This window comes from Haliotis cracherodii, unplaced genomic scaffold, assembly GCF_022045235.1.
Source record: "Haliotis cracherodii isolate W230 unplaced genomic scaffold, xgHalCrac1.p SCAF_10, whole genome shotgun sequence".
NCBI classification, from domain to species: domain Eukaryota; kingdom Metazoa; phylum Mollusca; class Gastropoda; order Lepetellida; family Haliotidae; genus Haliotis; species Haliotis cracherodii.
The window spans coordinates 16,030,676-16,054,054 of NW_027266265.1; the positions used below are offsets into that span (position 1 = coordinate 16,030,676).

General features: G+C 38.2%; 1 protein-coding gene across 3 annotated transcripts in view; it reads left to right on the forward strand.

Moving 5' to 3' along the window:
- LOC139454116 (solute carrier family 12 member 4-like) overlaps positions 1–23,379 on the forward strand; it is a 188,626-nt gene that overhangs the window by 36,609 nt on the left and 128,638 nt on the right. Inside the window, exon 2 of one of the 3 annotated variants that reach the window (XM_071235634.1) lies at positions 9,256–9,300. The exons of 1 other annotated variant lie outside the window; for it this stretch is intronic. In XM_071235634.1, coding sequence (XP_071091735.1) covers positions 9,256–9,300 — 45 coding nt within the window. Of the gene's footprint in view, positions 1–9,255; positions 9,301–13,329; positions 13,354–23,379 lie in introns of all 3 variants that reach the window. One more of the 3 variants, XM_071235636.1, reaches the window with a different exon arrangement.

A 23,379-nucleotide genomic window follows, 5' to 3' on the forward strand; every position in this document is an offset into this window, starting at 1 on the left:
ATATGTACCATTTCTTATACAGGTTGTACCCGGTATTCACTATACATGATATGCATAATGTCATACCTCATGCATGCTATACATTATATTTGTATCTGGATCATTTCTGTTTGGTTAGCTAGAGTGAGTGAGTGAGCATTGTTTTACGCTGCTTTTAGAAATATTCCAGCAATATCATGACGAGAAACGCCAGAAATGTTTGTTTGTTGTTTGTTGTTTGTTGTTTAATGTTGTTTATGAAGGCGGTCTGTAAATAATCGAATCTGGACCAGACAATCCAGTGATTGACATCCTGAGCCCCGATCCATGTAATTGTGATACGCCAGAAATGGGCTTTACACTATGTACCCATGTGGGGTGTCGAACCCAGGTCTAAGGCATTACTAGCGAACACTTTAACCACCAGGCTAACCTACTGCCCCTTTGATCAGCTAGAGGTGAGGTGAAATTGGGTTTAACGTCGCGTCCAAGATTATTGCACTTATATAGCGACGTGCATGTACGTGTGTGTGTTTGTGTGGCTGCTTGTACTAGTCCGGGCTGATGCCGATTTATAGTGCTAGCTCACTGAGATACCATGCCGCAGTTTAACATGAATACCCCACTCAGACACAGTAGACTGACTCCGAGCCGACCAGTCCTTGTTTTAGCCCCTTAATGCCGAGCGCCAGACAGGGTAACAACAAGTACCATCTTTTAATGTCTTTTGGTATGACGCGGCCGGGGATCGAACCCCGGACCTTCCGCTCTCCGGGCGGACGCTCTACCACTAGACCATGGAGGCGGTCTTGGTCAGCTAGAAAATATCCAGATGAATGCAGGATTAATGGGTAGAAAGACATTTGGTCAATGGATAGGCATTGTGAATGGATGGAAAGGATTGGTGAATGAATGCATACATTACTATCTAATAATCAAAAGGATGATGGATGATGGATGGATGGACAGACGCAGTGACTGAAGAATGGGTTGAAGGGATAATCGACCCAACAGCGGAGACACATCCCAGCAGCAAGCAGGACATAAGCACAGCATAATGGTTATGAGGATCACTAAAATCCCAATTGCACTGCATAGCAAATTGATGTCTCCAGGGCAGTTTGGTTAAAGTCTGGTAATCCTTTCAAGTCCATGCCAGAATGCAGCCCTATCTTGTAGTTATTTTCTCCTTAATCTCACATCAGCTGCACATGACAAGTGTGGAACGCCAGTCAACGGACAGCAATAGCGCCCATGGGATTCGCTAAGATGGCCAGACAGTTGGCTGACGTCTGTGGCAACTGGTACAGGCAACAATTTGATGATAGTGTCCAAATCCTGATTTAGTTTGTCTGAGATATCATGCGGCGTGATTGTCTATTTTGGCTTCTTGCTGCTTCTAGCTAAGCCGTCTGAATGGCATTATTCTCAACAGGGTCTGATGACGACGTGACCGTGAAGGTTGTTTATATGGACATAAAGTGTATTGATAGCTGAACATGCACTCAGGAGGTTAGTCCAGAGTGTGGCATCACTTGGCCACCAGACAAACAACGTGCTGCACTATGGACCAGCCTTCTGTGTATATCTAGTGACTGGTCAAGGTTGTCACTCTTCCCTTCAACTCAGTGGCATGGTAACAACAAGCTCCAAGGGACTGTTGAAATTTGTTTGTATAGCCATAGTGTGTTTATTGCAAAACCACGTTCAACATTTTGGACTCTGTCAAACTTCATATCATTCACAGTTTTGTATGCAAAGACTCACATTGAATACATATATATATATGTATTTTTTAAGGCACTGTTTAGACATTTAAATTTAACATGTGCTAGACCCAATGGATATATTTTGTACTTGAGTATATCAACTTCTTTGTATTCTGGTAAATATAGTTAATGGAATAACTTTGACAATCTTAGAAACACATATTGCAGTGCTAGATATTATTCAAAAGAAAGAGTGCGAGCAATCTAATGAATAAAAATGGAAACTATACACCATTGCCTGGTGTCCATTTAAGTTCAGTTGCTTTCATTTAGTGCTGTATGTTAGACTGAGACTCTGTGTGACAGATATAACTTCTATATACCAAATTCACCTTAAACAAAGAAGAGTATACACTTTTAAAATATCACAAGGCAGATGGAATCGGAGAAACTAGACTTTATCAGAAGTCGTAAATAGGGGGTAATTCAATTGCTGGTTCTGCTTATCCTGTCAGTGGGTGAAGGTCACAGCTTTTGAGGCAGGCTCTAAGAACTGCTTATAATGGGCACTGGTCATTAATATGTGTTATCATACCCGACAGCTTGGAATGTTGATCATGCTGTCAACCAATTCAATAATTCACTGACACTGTCCTACGGCTGGAATAATAATGACTGCAGTTTAAAACAAAAGACTTGTCATGCAGGAACACATGGCAAAAGAAAACGATCTGTTACCATTCATGTACACACATTGTATTTGTATTAAGAGATGCAATATTTGTGACAGATGTTACATTGTCCTTGTTCTTCTCAAGGAACCAAATTCATTCAATGGAAGCCCAGAATATTTTGGTGGACGGTCACTGTCAGGAAACCTGTCATATCAACTCCTGAAATAGGCATTATTTTGGGAACATATCTCAAGAAAAAATGTGAATAGGAGATATTGATTGTACAGTGAATTTGATATACACAGCCCTGGTTTACCTCATCTGTTGGTTAGCCGTCCGTGATTTTCCAGCGTTGCCTGCCCACTATGCAGGTTATACAGGTTATTCGAGTTGCTGTGACAGTCTGAGATATGACTGACTGTGGTGTCCACTTTCACTTCCACTGTATGGTGATATTGGCAGTTCAATGTTTGAAACGGGGGCACGGGTGGCCCAGTCGTCTAAGGAGCCGCGATTTGCTGTGCAGAGTTGCATCCCTTGCGCGTTCCAGAAACCTATGATTGTGGATTCGAATCCCAGTTCGCCCCGATTATTTATCTGGTTATGTCAGCACCATACCCGTGCTCGTGGGTTTCACCGAAGTGGTAAACATCTGAGATCTGCATCACTTCAGGCTTTCCTCTCACATTCAGCTATCACACCGCAGTATAACTGGAATACTGTTAAAAGCAGTGTTAAACCCAACTGACTGACTGACTCAGTCACTCACTCAATGTTTGAAACACAGTGTAATGTTGGCAGAGTAACCTGTACATAACGACACGGTTATATCTCATTCTCTGGTGCTGGTACAACTTTAGGCTAAGATAGCTACAGTGTCTACACCTAGTCTTTGAAAGGGTGTATTTATACGGAATGTAGCATTAATCTAACCATTTCGTGTAAGAGCAGCCTTCAGCCTTCAGAGTTTTGGAAACTTTCATAAGGGCAAACTCTCCAAATACTTCAGAATGATCATATAATCAAATGTGAAAGGGATATCGAAGAATAACTTTTCGAGATTTTAAACATTGAACACGCTTCATCCCAGTTAAGGCCAAATGCAGACAGTATTTTGATCATCTTGAAGATTACTATACATGAAGTATTTCTTTTATCAATCAATTCTTTATTCAGTATGAAGGCCATAGGTCCATATACAAATATTGACAGTAGCGGGTGACCTCGCCTAGGTGAAGACTACCAAGCTGACTGTCGTTCATTTCTCGATTAACATCAGTATGTCACATGATTACATTGTCAATCGCGCGGAGACATACAGAACTACTTTAGGGGAATTCCTTAATGTGTAAATATAACATTAAAAATAATTACGGAAAACTGAGAGCGACATCGATTCAGGCTATGAATGATACAGGCTTTGAATTCAGACAGATCATGTATATGTCAGGCCACCGAAATGAAGTGTCCATTCGAAGCTACAACAGAGAATGCTCCACTTACCAAAAGAAATCACCAAGCTCCACACTATCATGCCCCAGTAAATCCAACCGCGCCGCGTCCAGCGGTAATCCACGTCATCAGCAGCCATAGTATGACTCAAACACACACCCAAAGTTCACAGAACGTAAATATGTATCCATTTTGAGCATGAGCCGGGTCTGGATTTCTTTCCAATTCTTTCAATTCCAACGCTAACTTTACTGGGTGCAACTTGTATTTCAAGCGTATGACATTGCTGTAGCTGCCATTTGCTGCCGTTTGTAAAACCAAGGGATGTCACTCCAAATGGAATGTTTGGGACGGATGACGTCACGACGTCACGACTCTCCGCGTTGATATATTTCGCTTTCAATATTTAAAGTTTGATGTTTACTGGATTGTTTTGTTATGATCTATGTATCTGTCAATATAAGGATTGAAGTTGTATTTGTTGACGTTCATCAGCTGATGAACGTCAACAAATGCAACTTCAATCCTTAAGTAACCATTTTCAAGTATGGTAGTGGCAGTATACATAATTTTAAACATCATTTAATAAATATTTTCCTCTTTCATGAGTATGATAGATAAGCTAGCATAATGTTTTTATTTATTCAGGATTGGTGGGGAAATTATTTTTTGAATGTATACATATTTCCAATAGTGATACGTGTCTTTGGTAGATATATGATTCTGATAGCATCAAAAGTAGCACATACAAGTTTTAAATGATATTCATTCTCTCTTCCTTGATCACATTAAGGACAGTTTCTGATATTTTTTGCAACATACCTTCAATATGTCCCAACCGTAATAATCCCCCTCTAAACTTCATTGAAATGGCCTTCAGCTTTGATTGCCTAACTGCATTATGATACTTTTTCTGTTTATGTTGTTCTAACAAATTTTCATATTCTCTAAACGCCTTGTATCTTGTACCTTTGTTAATAGTAGACATCCACGAAGTATTAAAAAAAATATTGCAAACAGATAAACAAATAAGCCATTTAGACATCCATTCACATTAAGATTCAGAATCAGTCATACACCTCACAGCATCATCGATCTGCAACTGTAAAACTGTTTGTCTGAAGCAACTGGTTCACGAAGAGCTAGATATCTTCTCCTAATGTCGTTTAGGAAGCAAGTGGTCTTCTTCATCTTCTTTGATAATTATTCATGCAAGCTATGATGAACTCAAATGAACTTGACCTACTCTTTCAATTAACATTCAACTTTTAATATATCATTACTTTGAGCAAATGATGAAAGTGACAGTGATCTAATCTTGGCGTCAGTAAATACACATTAACCCGTCTTGTCTTTCTTGATGAATCTGATGTCAAATCAAGCTTGTTGCTGGTGTCTATTTCTCAACATTACAGGGTCCTTGTGGAACGAGGCATCCATCCTTCACATAACTAGTCTGCAGGAATACAGTATACATTTTTACGATGGGTTTTTTTTTTAACTGCTTTCGGAATTAGTGTTGTGTATTCTGGAAAATAGTCTTTAATCATGTGCATGTAACTGCTGGGGAATTTGATTTTTTTTCAAGCCAAATCGATTCTATGTCTGGATTTCTGATGCTGGGCATTTGCAAATGTGCCGTAAACTATGACTCTCACATCTCTCCCTTGATTCTGCTTTAAGATCAAATGACAATTTTATGAATACATTTCCTTCTTGCTTCATCTCTGTCAAGTATCAGACAAATTATGAATGTTCAACCATTCAACCATCGAAAAGCCAGCCCCATTTGAACGTCATGATATACTGACAAAAGTTTTATTCCATAACTCATGAGTGGTGAGTGAGCCTAGTTGTTTGTTTGTTTCTTTGTTGTTTTACGCCACACTCAGCAATATTCCAGCTATATGACCGCGGTCTGTAAGTAATCGAGTCTGAACTAGACAATATCAGTGATTGACATCATAAGCATCGATACACGTAATTGGGATATGATGACTTGCATCAACCAAGTCAAAGAGTCTGACCACCCGATCCTGTTAGTCGCCTCTTACAACAAGCATAGTCACCTTTTATGGCAAGCATGGGTTGCTGAAGACCAATTCTACTCCGGATCTTCATGGGTTCAGCCTAGTTGTTGAAGCTTTTACTCACGTCACCAAACACAGTAGGGTTTGAATCCCTACATTGTGTGACATGTTTGATTCCAAACGTCCTGACTGATATAATGCTAGAAAATAGTTGTTTATAAAACACAACACATTCGCAACATATTCAAGAATTTGCTTTGCAGGGTTACCTCCCTTAACTATCAGGATTCCCTGCTCTAGGATTCAGATCCCAATTTTCCCTGATTAAGATCCTCTGTCTGTAAAGGAATTCCTGTGGTGGTGAGTCTCACTGAGGTGAAATCTGCAAGCAGCAATCATCTCATATTGAAAGCAGCGTTAAACCACATATCACTCACTCACTCACTTGTTCAGCATTAATCCTATGAGGTCTTCCCACAACAACATTGCCAGCTGCGGGTTTGACCTATATTTAGACACTGTCATAGCTAAATGCCTATGAGCAAGTCTAATCATCCATTTAACCTATCTCTCTCACACACACACACACACACACACACACACACACACACACACACACACACACACACACACACACACACACACACACACACACACACACACACACACACACACACACACACACACACACACACACACACACACACACACACACACACACACACACTCACTCACTCACTCACTCACTCACTCACTCACTCACTCACTCACTCACTCACTCACTCACTCACTCACTCACTCACTCACTCACTCACTCACTCACTCACTCACTCACTCACTCACTCACTCACTCACTCACTCACTCACTCACTCACTCACTCACTCACTCACTCACTCACTCACTCACTCACTCACTCACTCACTCACTCACTCACTCACTCACTCACTCACTCACTCACTCACTCACTCACTCACTCACTCACTCACTCACTCACTCACTCACTCACTCACTCACTCACTCACTCACTCACTCACTCACTCACTCACTCACTCACTCACTCACCATTATCATAGCTTAACGCCTTTGAGCAAGTCTAACCATTCATTTAACCAAACGGAAGTAAATTTATTGACTTAACCTTTTGTACAAAGCCAATCTGGATAATCAAGTTATCCAGTTTGTCCAGTAATTTGGCCACTGTGCTTCGCAGCATATATCCAGACAAATTATACTGACAGTTTTCACCCATGATTTGCAACTTCCTTCAGTTATTGTTTAAAAAACAAAAAACATGATTAAACATGAACTGAATTTCCACATCATTCCTACTTTTTGCATAAATTGCTACAAACAAGATTAAAGTAAGCAGTATCTCCCAGCTAGAAGTTGCAAGCCCTCAGTAACACACGCACTGCTCAAGATTCTATGTTTGGTCAGCATCCTCCAGCATGAAGACTTCCTTGCTGGCAATCTCATTCATCTCAGGATGGATTTACAGTGTAATGGGGGCATGGCTGGCATGTCGTCTCTCTGGCTCCACAATTTCTTAAGTTACATGCCTTAGGTGCCCAGAAACCTTTGATTGTGGGTTTGAGTCCTAGATTTCCCCCTCATTATGGTTCTTGGTTTGATGGGTTTCACCAAAGTGCTGATGTGTTAGATGATGGTGTTAAACCCAACTCACTCACAGTGTAACCAGATGCTGTATCCAGCAGTGTCTTTGTTGTGGTTCAGGAGTAGGGTAGCCTTGTGGTCAGAGTGTTCACTCATTGCAGTAAAGAGCTGGGTTTGATTCCCCTATTGGTATAAATTGTGAAGCACATTCTTGGTGTGGCCTACATTGATACTGCGGAATGGTTCTAGAAGGGGATTTATCCAAACTCATTTTCTGGTCAATTTATGCCAATCAGTTCAATAATAATACTCTCACTAACGAATACTAGGGTAATTATTATATTACCACAAACATGGAAGAGCCATGTCTGCTATCACAAGTAAATCAGCAAGATTAGATTTGTCCTTCATCTGTCAGGCCAGACCAGTGTATTGTAGTGTTATTCTAATTCTCTTCACCATGTTCACTACCATGGTCAATATATAAAGAGGCATGAAATAAATGATAATTAGAAATGAAATCAGAATTGTTTTGAGTTGAGTTTCCTACCTTAAAGTTTAAAGTTATTACAAAAGTAGAAACAAAAGATCATACTTGCACAACACAACACAACACAACACATTTTTAATGTACAGTAAACTACAATTATAACGAACTCAAAGGGACTACTAATTTTAGTTCCTATTAACCGTAGTTCATTTCAAGCATATATACAACAAAAGAAGAAAAAAGATGTTCATTATATCGGTCAGTTCAGGTAAGCATGTTCGTTATAAACATAGTTTACTGTACATGCTGTGTGAATCTATACCATGCCTAGGCTCAGAGATTTCACAAAGACCCATTTCATTTGGGGCATTTCCCTATTGATAGTAAAGCTTGAAAACCTTTTAAAGTTGCAATAGTTCTTGGTTTCACATCACTCACTCACTCATCCAACCACCAAAACACACAAACACCCTAATCTGCCCTCCAACCCTCCAACCAACCAACCAACCAACCAATCAATGATGGCCCCTTTGACACTCCTTTGACAGTGTTTTCACAGTGTTCAGAACTTTGGGTCATGTTGCCAGTACAGTTTCCACATTCAGGATCTGAGTGGAGCATCAGACAAGTCTCCCTGTGGTCCACGTCGTATGTCTTCTGCAATGTCTTGCTTTACCATGTTTACAGATGTTGCCATTTACAGTATATGCAATGTGGAAATGAATTATGAATATGTATCCATATTTTACACCTTTGATTTTCATCTATTGTTTCAGCAAGCTGTTGCAACTCATAAATATGTTTGGTTTCAGGTTGTTCATCAAGTATTAAGCTAATAATGTTATCCATGATCATGCTTTTCAGATGTGGAATAAAAATCAATAATTTCTGCTGTTTCTTTCCTTGTCCTAAAGTCCTCTATGGTCACAACAAAGGACTGACATTTTATGCAACCATCAAGTACAGAAATATTTATTCCATGATTCCTGGAGTCATCTCAAATTCTTATTTATTTAAAATTTATCATTGGTCTTTTAGGCAATGTGTCACATATTTATGTATAGAAATATTCATCGAAATCGAATAGATTTTAATTGAAAATATTTATCAAAAAAGAATTTGAATACCAGTACATTAAATTTGATAATGCAAAATGTGTGGTATATCTTCCACAACAAACATCCCCTGACGCACATCCCAAGATGTCAGCCTTTTTGACATTTAAAAATGATGTCACTCTTTGTTGTGGCCAATGCAATGCTATAACAATATTGTGGTCTCTAACATGTGTCTGTCTGTGTTACAGATACAGCCATATTTGCTATAACAACAGGCCCACATCACCTTCACGGTACTTTATCACATCCCTGTATCACCCGTCTAGAGTAGTTTCCCCTTGCAGCTAATTTGATATTTTGCAGGAAAGAGTGACAGATGATATAAGAGGTCACAATTGCTAGCTTCAAAGAAAATATTAATGTTTATTTTCCTTTGATGTACTCTGAAATGCATCATGATGACAAAATATGTCATTAAAGTACAATACTGCAGCCCTTTGCAATATTCCATTAATCTACGTAAATCATTAGTAAATTGTTGAAACAAAAAATATTTCTTGGAGTTATGGGGAAAATATCAGAATGGGAAGAATTGTAGCTATGATAGTGAAGGTTTTTGTGAATTATTCATGTTCCTACAATCTTATGATACTTAGCGACTGCAACAATAGAAACTTGATACCTGGAGCTCTACGAATTACATTTGTGTGAGCCAGTACAAGCTGTGGAGGAACACTGTTGACACAGGGAGTTGGCTTGAGATACCCTTGGGTCACTGCTCCAATACCATTAGTACAGATTTATGGTTGTAATTGAACAGCTAATATGCAGTACACATCCGTTAACACCCTGGAGGTAGGGAATATGGTTTGAATCTCAACTGAGGAGATTGAGAGGAGCGTCATGAATATTGCTGTAGGAATTAATAAGGGTTGTTTAGGATGGGTTTATCGATATTTTCTGTCATTGATAAGGAAAGTCAATCAAGGTTGAGAAAGTACATCGAACATTTAAGCTTGTATGTTTATCTTACCCTTGGACTAACGTCTAGTCTCTGAAGTGAAAATGTTGTACAGGGAAAGCAGTTGTTATATTATCTTGATAAAATATAATAAGAAGAAGCCTGGAGACTCTGTTCATTTTCGAACTTGCCAACAATCACAGACTTGCATGGTCTGTATTAGATCTATTTGGTGATATATCTTTCCCTCTGAAGGATACAATATATCTTCATTGAAATATGGAAAGGGAATTTTTGTAAAAAAATGATGAAATTGATTAAAAATTGCACAAGACAAACAATATTGGTCATCTTTTTAAAATTGTATGCGTGGCCATGCTTACATTTACTGTCACTCTTCCCTAGATGTTGTAACAATTTATTTTGTTTATGTTTGTAGCCATTGTAGACAATACGTGTTATGTTGTATATCCTCTCACTGACATGCAATTAACCTGAAAACTATGAATATGTACCTTGCTAAAATCTAATTATAGAACTGCCAGATTTATAACTAGCTTAATATCAAACCAGGAAATAATTACATTTTTCAAAAGGAAATACATGCAACATTCTATTTTATGATTGTTAGAAACAACTTCACACAAGCCTAATTAAATCTCAGTCTCTTGTAGAAACTGTTCAAGGATATATGAGAAGTTTGAAAAGTTTTGATCCTGCTGATCAAAGGGTTCCATGACTTTCAAGTGAGCTAAGCCGAGGTGACATGGAGGTAGTGTAATGTGATCCGTGAGATCGATGAAGTCCAGCATACCAAGGTGTTGGCTAACTGTTCTGCCTTGTCAGGAGGAGGCAGGACATTGTAAGACAGAATATCATATTGATCGACAGATAGCCTAACAGTTAAGATGGAGAAGAATTGTGAAACTGACTTGTTCCAAATCATGTCATTAACTGTGCTACGTGTTGAACATGAATGACATGTTTTCATTCGTGAAAATTTTAACTTGTGGAATTAATTTTTAAAGAAATTAAACAATGCATAGATATTAATAAATGTTAAGTGATTTGATCAAAAGTGGGATATTTTGTTCAACAATAAATAAATTGTATTAAAGGTAAATGTGAGAAAACAAATTACAATGTATGGGTGAATAATATGTCATGTAGCATGATATAAACGGAAACAATTTCGAACAATAGATTATGACGTAAATAATTAGTATCTGTTATGAAATTCGGATTATATGGATAAAAGATGTAAAAATAATATTTTATTACAATTTTAATATTTTATTACAAAGTGACACATGAAAACAATCATTCTTGGCATAGTAACGTAACAATTCCTATCATAAATTCCATTAAAAAAATAATTTTTAAAGACTATGATGCATATTGTGGCAGGTGAATGTCATCTAATTGCTTGTTTATATTGCGGCTACAGTCCAACTTGATGTAACAATACTGTAACAATAGCCCAAATAGACTGAAGACAGTAAACACTTGTGGTTGGCCTGATAAACAGACCAAATCATCACTAGACACTGACCCCCTTCACAGCTGATCCGCGGTTCAGTGTTCAATAGCACAGCTTATTTACCCCAAAATGTTGAATAAATAATCCATATTTATTTAGATGACCAAGATGAACAAACAAGATATATGTTCCAAGATATTTTCACATGTAATGATAAATCGACCAGCCCCTTCACAATGTTGCCATAAACGATGCTGATTTTTGTCAAGGGAATGAAAACTTTCCGTCTATGTATAGATGTGGACATAGAGATCTCTGGTCAGAGACTGTGTCTATTTCCGATTGATTTTCTAAATAACTTGTTGGCTGATCTAGGCCATGACTCTAATTGGTGAGTTTGGAGCCATTCCATGCTTAGAATAGCATGTGATTGACGCCTCACTCAGACTTCAGTATGAATAAGTGTCATTTTCCCTGGACATTATTTTGATATTGATGTGATTCACATATCTTCTTTGTCTACAGACGAGAAGTGTGATCGCGAATGTTTTCACAGATGAATGAATGCCTTGAGACCGGCTATTGCAGAGAACTTAGGAAAACACCAGTTATAAAGATGGCCACAGAATGAATATTCATGGTGATAGGAGTGAAAAGGATTCAAAGCTGTTAAAAGAATCATTTTTTAAGCACAAATCAACTCAACCTTAACCAGGCCCTGTCATAATCTGGACAATAATTCTGAAAACATGTTCAATTGCTATTACTGATAAATGTCAGATAGCCTAGTGGTATGTGTGTTAGCTTTTTCCACCTTAGCCCAGAGTTCTGTTCCCTATTTTTGTAAATTGATGGTGTCCATTATGGATGCCTTTCCGTAGTTTTGAAAGAAGATTTTGTGATTATTGCTTGCTCTCACCATCATAATTCTCAGGTTTTAATTTGACATTTAAATGATCAAACCTGTTTGGCCATCTTCTGAATGAATTGCTATTAATATGGTAAAGCTGCAGAAATATCAGAATGCAATGATCTGAAGATATGACATTACTGGGTCTAATTGTAATAGGGTCATTAGAGTTGCCTCCCCTTAATTGCAAGGCTGCTCGGGAACGGTTGTAAAATCATCAATCCCGAGGCATGATAGAAGAACGTCTCAGTAATATAGTATATCACAAGCTTGATGCCTTGAAAAAATAACTTATCACTACATATTGCCAGATTAATAATTTACATGAAAATTAAAAACTTTAGACAATGATTCTTTCATTTAGGAATAGTAGCTCAAAGATAAATACGTAATTTAGGCTTTTAAAACATGTTCAAAGTAATGATGTACCCTGCATGAACTCATCCTTTAAATATAAATTTCACTGATGGCAATGTCTTTATAACAACAAACGCATAAGAAAACACTCAAATTATTAACCATGTTAACCATGTCATGTTTCATAAATATGTTCTATATTTGGGGCGGTCAGGTAGCCTAGTGGTTAAAATGTTCGCTCATTACGACAAAGACCTGGGTTTGAATCCCGACATGGGTAAATGTTTGAAGCCCATTTCTGGTGTCCCCTGCCGTGATATTGCAAAGATATTGCTAAAAGCGCCGTAAAACCATACTCACTCACTCCTTCACATCTTTCTTTACTAAACATTTTGTATTTGTTTTTCATTTTCTGTGATGGATGTCCCAGCATTTGACTTTCTTTTCCTTCCAGGTAGTCCTAGATTGGTGTTGTCTTCATCAGCGTTACTTACTCACTTTGTTAGGCCCTCTATCATGTTTATGTTTATCATGTTGTTTATTTTCTGTTGTTCTAATATGTTTTGCCTTTATTCCTTTCTTTCATGGCATGTGGGGTACCTTCTGGACCTTAGCCAGAGACTATGGTATCATGTTCGGTAATTATCCTATGTTTTCTGCATGTCGTCATGACATCATGTGACAAGTTGGATGGTCTGGTGTGTTGTCAAGTGCATGGCCATTTCTAACCTGGAACATGACTGAGATGATGTAGCATGGATTCAGCATCAATCAAGATTACCGTAGTTGATGTATTTAGGGCCCTTGGTTCAATTCACAGCATTGTAAGCCTGGGTGTTCAGACAATGGACAAAGAGAGCACTTACATAAACTGTGCACTTCAATTTGGAGATCATGTGGTGATGAACATACTTCATTAAACATAGATGAAACTAAATGTTTTTCGATAATTAATATAATTCAGTTGTATGTCCCTTCTACCATGTTCTACGCTACTTGACCCGTGAAGAGCCGGAGTAGAATGGGTCTTCAGCGCCCCATTTTGCTTTAAAAGGCGACTATACTTGTTGTAAGAGAGGAGTAACAGGATCGGGTGGTCAGGCTCACTGACTTGGTTGATGCATGTCATAGTATCCCAATTGCATGGATCGATGCTCATGATATCAATCACTGGATTTTCCAGATTCAGTTATTTACAGACGCCGTCATATAGCTGGAATATTGCTGAGTGTGGCTATAAGCAACAAGTAAACAAACAAACAATCAATGCTACTGTTTTCTGTAATATACACAAGAATTAGGGAACATCCCATCTTATACAGAGGCGCTTATATTAAGATTACTAACAGATTATCTCGAAGTTTGTCAGGGGGCACTTATTGGAGCAGGGAGCTTAATATGGCAAGTACTCTTTATTCTGGCTATAGGGTATAGTATGTAAAGTTTCTTCAAATCAATTCCTCAAAAGACATATTGGTCTTATTTTTTATAGAACGATTTATTGATTGTGCGGGTTACCACCCAAGATTAATTTGGTAATCAGTTGGAATGTTGGAACGAAACCTTCTTTTTTGTATCATTTCTTTTATATTTGGGATATAAGTTTAAAAAATGTTGGGTAACAAAAATTTAGTATTATACAAAATCAGACTTATGATCTAAATACATCGACTATGGTAATCACACATGATCAGTATTGATTACAGATTTGTTTGATGTGGTCTAATATGACGTTCCTAATGCTATTTGTATGTTTTAACATGTGTCGTGGTGTCAGGGTTTATACCACAGTGCTTGTGGTTTTAAACCAGGTCATGTTATTGGCATTGATGTTCTGAATGAAATTATCACCTCTCAATATGAACAATTATAGTATTTAATTTTACAACGCTAGAATTGTGGTTTACTTTTTTATCATGTTTATGTATCGCCACACTGAATTTATTTCTGGGACTTGTGTTATTTCTGATGCTTTAGTTTAATGCTTAAGACAAAAGATATCTGAAAAACTGTGAATTTCTTTATCTGGGATTATAATTAATAAATCTGAAATACTCATTCAAGTTTCTTATGTTTTTCACTGTTCTTATCATTCTTTTATCACTACGTAAATCTACAGAAATACTTTCGCAAGGACTATATTCGATATTGATTTCTAAAAATATATGATATGTCCACTGCCAGACAGTGCATGTACCGATTGCTCAAACAATATTGTCCCTGACTTGTTGAAGTGTGACTTGTTTTACTAACACTGGGTGCATACTGTAGTAGGTAGGTATCTGTCATTGAAGCCATTTATTGTAGGTGAACAAAACAATATCATTTCATATTATTTTTATGATCATGATAATGTTTTAATTGTCATAGCGTATTCTTAATATGTATACTGTTTTCCTGATGACACTTCAGCATATTTGAAATATACCTTTTTCTTGATGACACTTTAAAATGTCCAGTATACATGGTATATGCTATTTTCCAGATGACATTTCAGAACATTCAATATATACTGTTTTCCTGATGACACTTCAGCATGTCTTGATTAAAATTGTTCTTTTTGGTACACATTTTACATTTATATATACATAATATATATTATTGTCCATGTTACATTTCAGCATGCTCAATATATACTGTTTTCCTGATGACACTTCAGCATGTCCAGTTTATAATCTTTTCCTTTTTACACTTCAGCATATGTCATATAAACTATTTTACATTTAACACTTCTGCATGTCCAGTACTTTTTTCCTGATGACACTTCAGCATGTCAAGTTTATACTGTTTTTTTTCATGACACTTCAAGATGATCAGTATATACTGTTTTTCTGATGACATTTAAACATGAAAAATACATACTGTTTACCTGATGACACTTTAACATGTTCAGTGGCTTGGTGGACAGTCACAGGGAAGTGATGTATACAAATAATTATTTGTCAACTTTAACTGGATTGTAATTATTTTCATTATTGTAGAAATGTTTTTCTTTTGAACAGGTGTTCCAGAATTTGATATGCAGACCGAGAATTTTTTTTTTCCTGTTAACTATGATTACATTGGCCGATTTGATGATGATGATGATGATGATGATGATGATGATGATGATGATTTGATGTTGATGAGTCAGTGGAACTGGTGGTTCTGCAGTGTGGAGATTGCTTCTATTCAGACTGGTGTATCATGATATTCCATGTATAACATGTACATGTATCAAACTGATCTTCAGGGACAATATAAATGTAAACTAATGTCAGTTTGATAGGTATCTTGGTGTCGGATGCAGCGCAATTAGACTGACATTTACTTCCATGACAGTGTGTTAATGAAGTGCTCATAAAATATGTGACCTGCAGGTTGTCAAATGGCGGTGCATGTGCAAGCATCACTCTATGCATACACACTACACAGACAACGACAGATGCAAAGGAAAGGCTATCAGACCTTCTTGTTTTCAAAACTGTCCTTTTTGAAAATCCCAGATGCACCTTGACAAGTGATTTTTCCCCATCTTCAGGTGGGGAACTATTAGTATAAGGTTAATTTTGACTGAAGGAGAGTGCCATTTTATTTCTCTGAAAAATTTGGAGTTTTTAAAATGAAATGAGAGTGACTTTATCTGGACATGTTTTAACCAATCGCCTGTCCCATTCTGTGACTCAGTCACGTTTCGTAATGTAGATAATCCATGCAATTTGTTCATTTTGTTTTTTAAAGAGCTAAAAATGTTTAGGGGAAATATATGTCTCACTTCGCTAAAAGTTCTACCGGTATATTTGGTCTATATTATGTAAGAATAAACTATTGCGCATTGAGTGATTATCTCCTTTAGCTATAGGCGTAGTATAGAGCTTATCAACCTGTATGTTCTTAACTTGCTGTTGGATAAATGGGAATCCCTTAATGAATGAGTGAATTTTTAGATTTGAACTGAAGTTTATTTACAGTGGATTAATAACATTGTTTTGTGTTTACTATTTAAAAACTTGTTTTATTTAACCCAACCAACATTTTGACCACAAATATTGATATTTGCTGCCAAAACATGTTTAAGAATGACATTTGCTGTGTTATCTATATAGGACTTGTAATCAATTATTTTTGTATATCATTGGTACGAATAGTGGATATATATCAAGTTCTGCCTGACCGGCCCAGTTTTCTTGCCTGGGTTTTCTTTGTGCTGACCATTTAAAGACACTGTTTCTTTTATTGTGCTTTCCAAAGATAACTACATTAATAACAACCAATTTGTACTTTACACCAATTCTCTCCTCCCATAGCTTACACTTCCTTCCTCTGCACATTAAATAATATGGGGGCGGAACAGTTGATGCTCCGCAGCAATCTCTACTTGCAGTAACACATAGCACAGTTTCTCTGTACGCATGGGGGTTAGCTGAATGGTTCAAGTTTTTGGCCCCATCTTGTTTAATGCCCAGGTTCAAATCCCAACATGGGTTCAATAATTGTGGTCATTATCTTGCGGTCCCTAGCCTAGACCTGCAATATTGCTTGGAGCATCATAAAACCTCACTGACTCTCTTAATCACTTAGTTATTTATTGTGGTCTAGTGCATAGAGCATCAGCCCGGAGGCTGGTAGTTTGATCCCTTGCTGCACCATACCTAAAGACATTAAGAGGTGGTACTTGTTGTTACCCTGCCTGGCACTGGGCATTTTGGGGCTAAAACAAGGACTGGTCAGCTTGGAGTCAGTATACTGTGTCTGAGTGTGGTATCCATGTCAGATGGCATCTCAGAGGGCTAGCACTACAACATTGACATTAGTCTGGACATTTTGACAAGCAGCCATACACAAACACACACACAAACACACACACGTACATGCAGGTCACTGTAGAAGTACAATAATCTTTGAACGCGATGTTAAGCTCTATTTCACCTCACCATATTTACTTATTTATTGGTGAATGTGTTAATACAGAAATCGAGGAAGAGTTAAGCCATGGGCAGTTTTTTAGCTGCTATGACCAGTCCTATTGTTTGTTTGTTTATTTAACGCTACACTCAGCAATATATGACAGCAGCTCGAAATAATAAAGTCTGGACCAGACAATTCAATGATTGACATTATGAGCATCGATCAATCAGTTTGGATACCATGACATTAGTCCCCTCTTTCGACAAGCATCGGTTGCTGAAGACCTATTCTAACCTGGACCTTTACTGGTACAATAATATAGGACCCTTGAGAATAAATTACAAAAAGAGTCCAACTGAAGTTTAGAAAAATTGGGCGAGTCTACATTGCCTGGGGTCTAGGTTCCCTGAAATTAACCATTGTTCTCGGCACCATTTGGATCCTTCATTTTTTGTTTTGTAGATATATAGCTTTAGATAAGATAACTTTATTTCTGGGACTAAATGTTAGCCCTGGCTACAGCTTTGTGAACACATCCGTCTGCATCCATGCAAGTCATGAAAAAATGTTTTTCCCAGGTCAGAGCAACTTCGTCCAAGGTTTTTGGCCGGAATGGTGGTACAGTCTTTATTCTGCTTGATGTAGTAGAGAGCTATGGCTTGACAGGAAGCACTTGTTGTGCCGCTTCATTAGCTAGATTCAAATCATCGATTTGTGGACAACAATGCCGGGAGCCATTTGTTAGCTTCCTGTTGTCACCGCCAAAACGCTGCTTTTCTATTCATTGCTTCTTGTGCAAACTAAGTGTAAAATATTTTAGGACAAAGGTACGTGTCACCATGCCAATTATAAGTTCTTGCACCTTCAAGAAAGACGTTTTAGTTGTTCATTACAGCAGATGGCCAATCATCAGAGACATGCTAAGAAACAAATTCTAGGATGTTAATTAATTTAGATTGTCATTTCATGCTATTCAAGATGGTCATGTGACCTTCCCCCATAATTGAATTAGGAAACAGTTCCCCCCATTATCTCAATGGGGGAGGTCACTTAAATAGACTTCAGTGTAAAAATACATTCAAATGTTCGAACACATTTAATCTAATCATTTCATTATGATAAACTTGTTTGTATTTTGGGGAAATTATTTCTCCATCCAACTGATAAGTTTCTTCGTCTCTCGGTATAATTGCATTTAATGTTTAAAAATATGTTTCATTAATTTGTAATTTAAAAATTTTAATTTTAAAGTCCTCCTAGTGGTGTAAATATGTAATCTGGATCGCGTGGAATGAAAACTCTCTGTACATGAGCAAGAAATTATAAATAGCAATTAATTAAAAAGGAGCATAGGTTATCTAATCAAGCGAAAGCCAATTGACTCTGGGGGAATATAGAGAGTATAATAGCCTTTGAAAGAATGTCTCACCAATTAAACTTCATGACCTGCTTCTCTTTCCGCCAGTGAACACGATCCATTCATTTCGTCATGCACACCAACTGTAAATATCTAATCCAAGAAATGATTTCATCATTATGCACCTTGATTCAAGGATTTTCTAATGGCCAACAATGAGCATGAATACTTTTCACTAAAAGGTAAAAAGATGGTCTGATATTGAGGGTCTCGCTTGATAGACATTTAATGGGTTTGGCAACATCTCAATCATGACCTTTCAATCTCGCAGCTAGCATCGGATGTGGCTCAATCCTAATTATATTAACAGACATGGGCTATAGTAGAATCTCTGTATATCATCAGAAATTAACTTTCTAGGTGCATTCTGGAACCTAAAAGTGGCATCAAAGTATTGGTTGATGCTTTCACGCCTTCCTTTCATATAATTGAAAAGATCATCAGAATTTTACCCTTTAGCACCAAAGTCAGCAATGATCATATAAGACTAATTTGGAAGTCTCTAGAGTGTGTGAATTCATTTCTCGAAAGTGTGAATTGTCAGATATAATTACTGGTGTCAAATTTGGCAACATATCAGATATTAGATATTGGAAAGTTAATTCTTTCCTCCTATTGTAATGATTATGGGGAATGTTCAGAATAATTGCAGTGTCATGAATTGTTAGAACACAGTTGACTTTTCACCTAAAAAAACATTCCTGCATGAGGATGTGGTTGTTGGTTCATGTATTTACACAGTTTGGGTCATACAAATTGGTATTTGACACTTGATCTAGGATGAGTGGATGACTTTTTTGCTGCAGTCAGCAATATTCCATCTGTATCATGACAGCCTGTAGGTTATAAAGCCTGACACCCATGGGGATTGCTGGTTAGTGCTGGTCCCCAGCTATCTTGGTGACCATAGATTGGATGGTCAGACTGAACCGTGTTTGAGGGCATAAGCAAGACCCTGCTCTGTCAAGCCTTGATCAGGCTGAACCATGTTTTAGGGCATGAGCAACACCGTGCTCTGTCAAGCCTTGGTCTGGCTGAACCATGTTTGAGGGCATGAGCAACACCGTGCTCTGTCAAGCCTTGATCAGGCTGAACCATGTTTTAGGGCATGAGCAACACCGTGCTCTGTCAAGCCTTGGTCGGACTGAATCGTGTTTGAGGGCATGAGCAACACCCCGCTCTGTCAAGCCTTGGTCGGACTGAACCATGTTTTAGGGCATGAGCAACACCCCGCTCTGTCAAGCCTTGGTCGGACTGAATCATGTTTTAGGGCATGAGCAACACCCTGCTCTGTCAAGCCTTGGTCGGACTGAATCGTGTTTGAGGGCATGAGCAACACCCCGTTCTGTCAAGCCTTGGTCGGACTGAACCATGTTTTAGGGCATGAGCAACACCCTTCTCTGTCAAGCCTTGGTCAGACTGAATCGTGTTTGAGGGCATGAGCAGCACCCTGCTCTGTCAAGCCTTGGTCGGACTGAATCGTGTTTGAGGGCATGAGCAACACCCTGCTCTGTCAAGCCTTGGTCGGACTGAACCATGTTTGAGGGCATGAGCAACACCCTGCTCTGTCAAGCCTTGGTCGGACTGAATCATGTTTGAGGGCATGAGCAACACCCTGCTCTGTCAAGCCTTGGTCGGACTGAATCATGTTTGAGGGCATGAGCAACACCCTGCTCTGTCAAGCCTTGGTCGGACTGAATCATGTTTGAGGGCATGAGCAACACCCTGCTCTGTCAAGCCTTGGTCGGACTGAATCATGTTTGAGGGCATGAGCAACACTGTGCTCTGTCAAGGGTCAGTGATACTTAGCCACACATTATTACCACTTGGCCTTAGCTGGTTCAGCATGGAGAACTGGGGCCCGTTTTTTTCCTCGAATGCCCATTTGATAAGGATTGCAAATGAATATGTGCGATTATGGGGGATGGGTTTTGTACTTGATTCAGCATTGATATAAAATAGTAGCTTATCTACAGCAGCCTGTATGAACCTGAACCTGGTCCAGGCAGAATGGTGGATGATTTAACCCAGTTATTGGATCAGTGTTCAGATATCATTCTCACTGCTCTGGTGAGTATACAACCAATTCTGCTTTATGAGGCGCTAAAACGTAAAAGTCACATTACCATTGGGTACCGAGTTATATTTTCAATTTCTTGCCTATGGTTATGCCACATTTAACCTTTGATATATTTCTTTTTATATTGTCTTTACAGTAAAGCTATTGTTACAAAAACACTTAACTAAGATAAATCACAAAACTAATGCTAATCTACAAAAAAGCAACCACAATCAAATTGAAGATATTTTTATAACACTATAAACAAATTGCCTGGCAGCTGTTCCAATGATTCACCACATTGTGAATGTCACTACTTTCTGAGGCAGGTTAATATCCAATATACTGACCACATTGTGAATGTCACTACTTTCTGAGGCAGGTTAATATCCATCATACTGACCACAATGTGAATGTCACTACTTTCTGAGGCAGGTTAACATCCATCATACTGACCACATTGTGAATGTCACTCTTTCTGAGACAGGTTAATATCCATTACACTGACCACATTGTGAATGTCACTACTTTCGGAGACAGGTTAATATCCATCATACTGACCACATTGTGAATGTCACTACTTTCTGAGGCAGGTTAATATCCATCATACTGACCACAATGTGAATGTCACTACTTTCTGAGGCAGGTTAACATCCATCATACTGACCACATTGTGAATGTCACTCTTTCTGAAACAGGTTAATATCCATTACACTGACCACATTGTGAATGTCACTACTTTCGGAGACAGGTTAATATCCATCATACTGACCACATTGTGAATGTCACTACTTTCGGAGACAGGTTAATATCCATCATACTGACCACATTGTGAATGTCACTACTTTCTGAAACAGGTTAATATCCATCATACTGACCACATTGTGAATGTCACTACTTTCTGAAACAGGTTAATATCCATCATACTGACCACATTGTGAATGTCACTACTTTCTGAGACAGGTTAATATCCAATAAACTGGCCACATTGTGAATGTCACTACTTTCTGAGGCAGCTTAACATCCATCATACTGGCTGTTATTGTCACTGAAGTATGCATTGTATAAAATCCAATATGAAACACTGGCACGAAATGAGAATTTTTATGTTGTGGAAGAAGACTTTTGGCTCTTCCTCTGAGAGTAATCAGAGTTAAGGCGGACCTATTGCTTTATACGGCCAAATATTCTCAAGGAGTGTCGAGTTAAGAGCATTTGCCAATTCCAATTTCCTTCAGTTTAACTAAGAAATGGATTTGAAACAGAAAAAAATGGTAAAATTCATTTTAGTAATTGTGGCTTTTTGTTGCTATGGTTACCAGTGTCCTAGCATTGAATGATGAAAATGAACATAAATGAAAATCATGTGGAAATGATCATTTTGGACATTTTATTCCAATGTTCTTTTTCAAATCATTATACAAATGAAATTGGCCAGTTTTCTCTGTGCGTTGTAATGATTTGACCTCAGAGTGATATTTGCACACAAAAATTTATTGTGAGAAGTGAGAAATATTACATAAAAAGAATGGGCGGTGAAGTTGACCAGCCAACTGTGTATCCCACTTCACTTGGATTGGATTGATTCATAGTGACGTTAAAACTTGATCAACCATCCTTGCCTTGTTATTGCTGCAGACATAAGCAGCGTTATTACTGTACTTGTATAAAGGTAACTTGATTGTCACTGATAACAAGACCAATACAAAGGAAGAGGTTATACATTATTGCACTAAATGCAAAATACAAAGCAACAGCTCCCCCCCCCCCCCCCCTGTAATTTGGAGTTGTGGGGTAGTCATGGTTGGCTGCAATTTGCTATGCAAAGTTGTGTGCCTTGGGCATGCCAGAAACCTAGATTGTGGGTTCGAACTCGGTTCTCCCTATTTATGTTTCTAGGTTTGTCAGCACCTACCCTTGCTTGTGGGTTTAACTTAAGTGGTAAACGTCTTGAGCCTGCACCATTTTGGGTTTTCCTCCCACATTAAGCTGACACACCATGATATAAGTGGAATATCTCACTCACTCACTTACTCACATGGGTAGCCTAGTGGTTAAAGCGTTCGCTCATCACGCCGAAGACCCAGGTTTGATTCCCTGATTCCTGACATGGGTACAATATGTGAAGACCATTTCTGGTGTCCCCCGTCATGATATTGCTGGAATACTGCTTAAAGCAGCGTAAAACCATACTCACTCACTCACTCGCTCACTCACTCACCCACTCACTCACTCGGAAGAACAGTCAACGATTTATCTGATTTGATACTAAAAGTGGACAAAGGACATTAAAAAAACCAC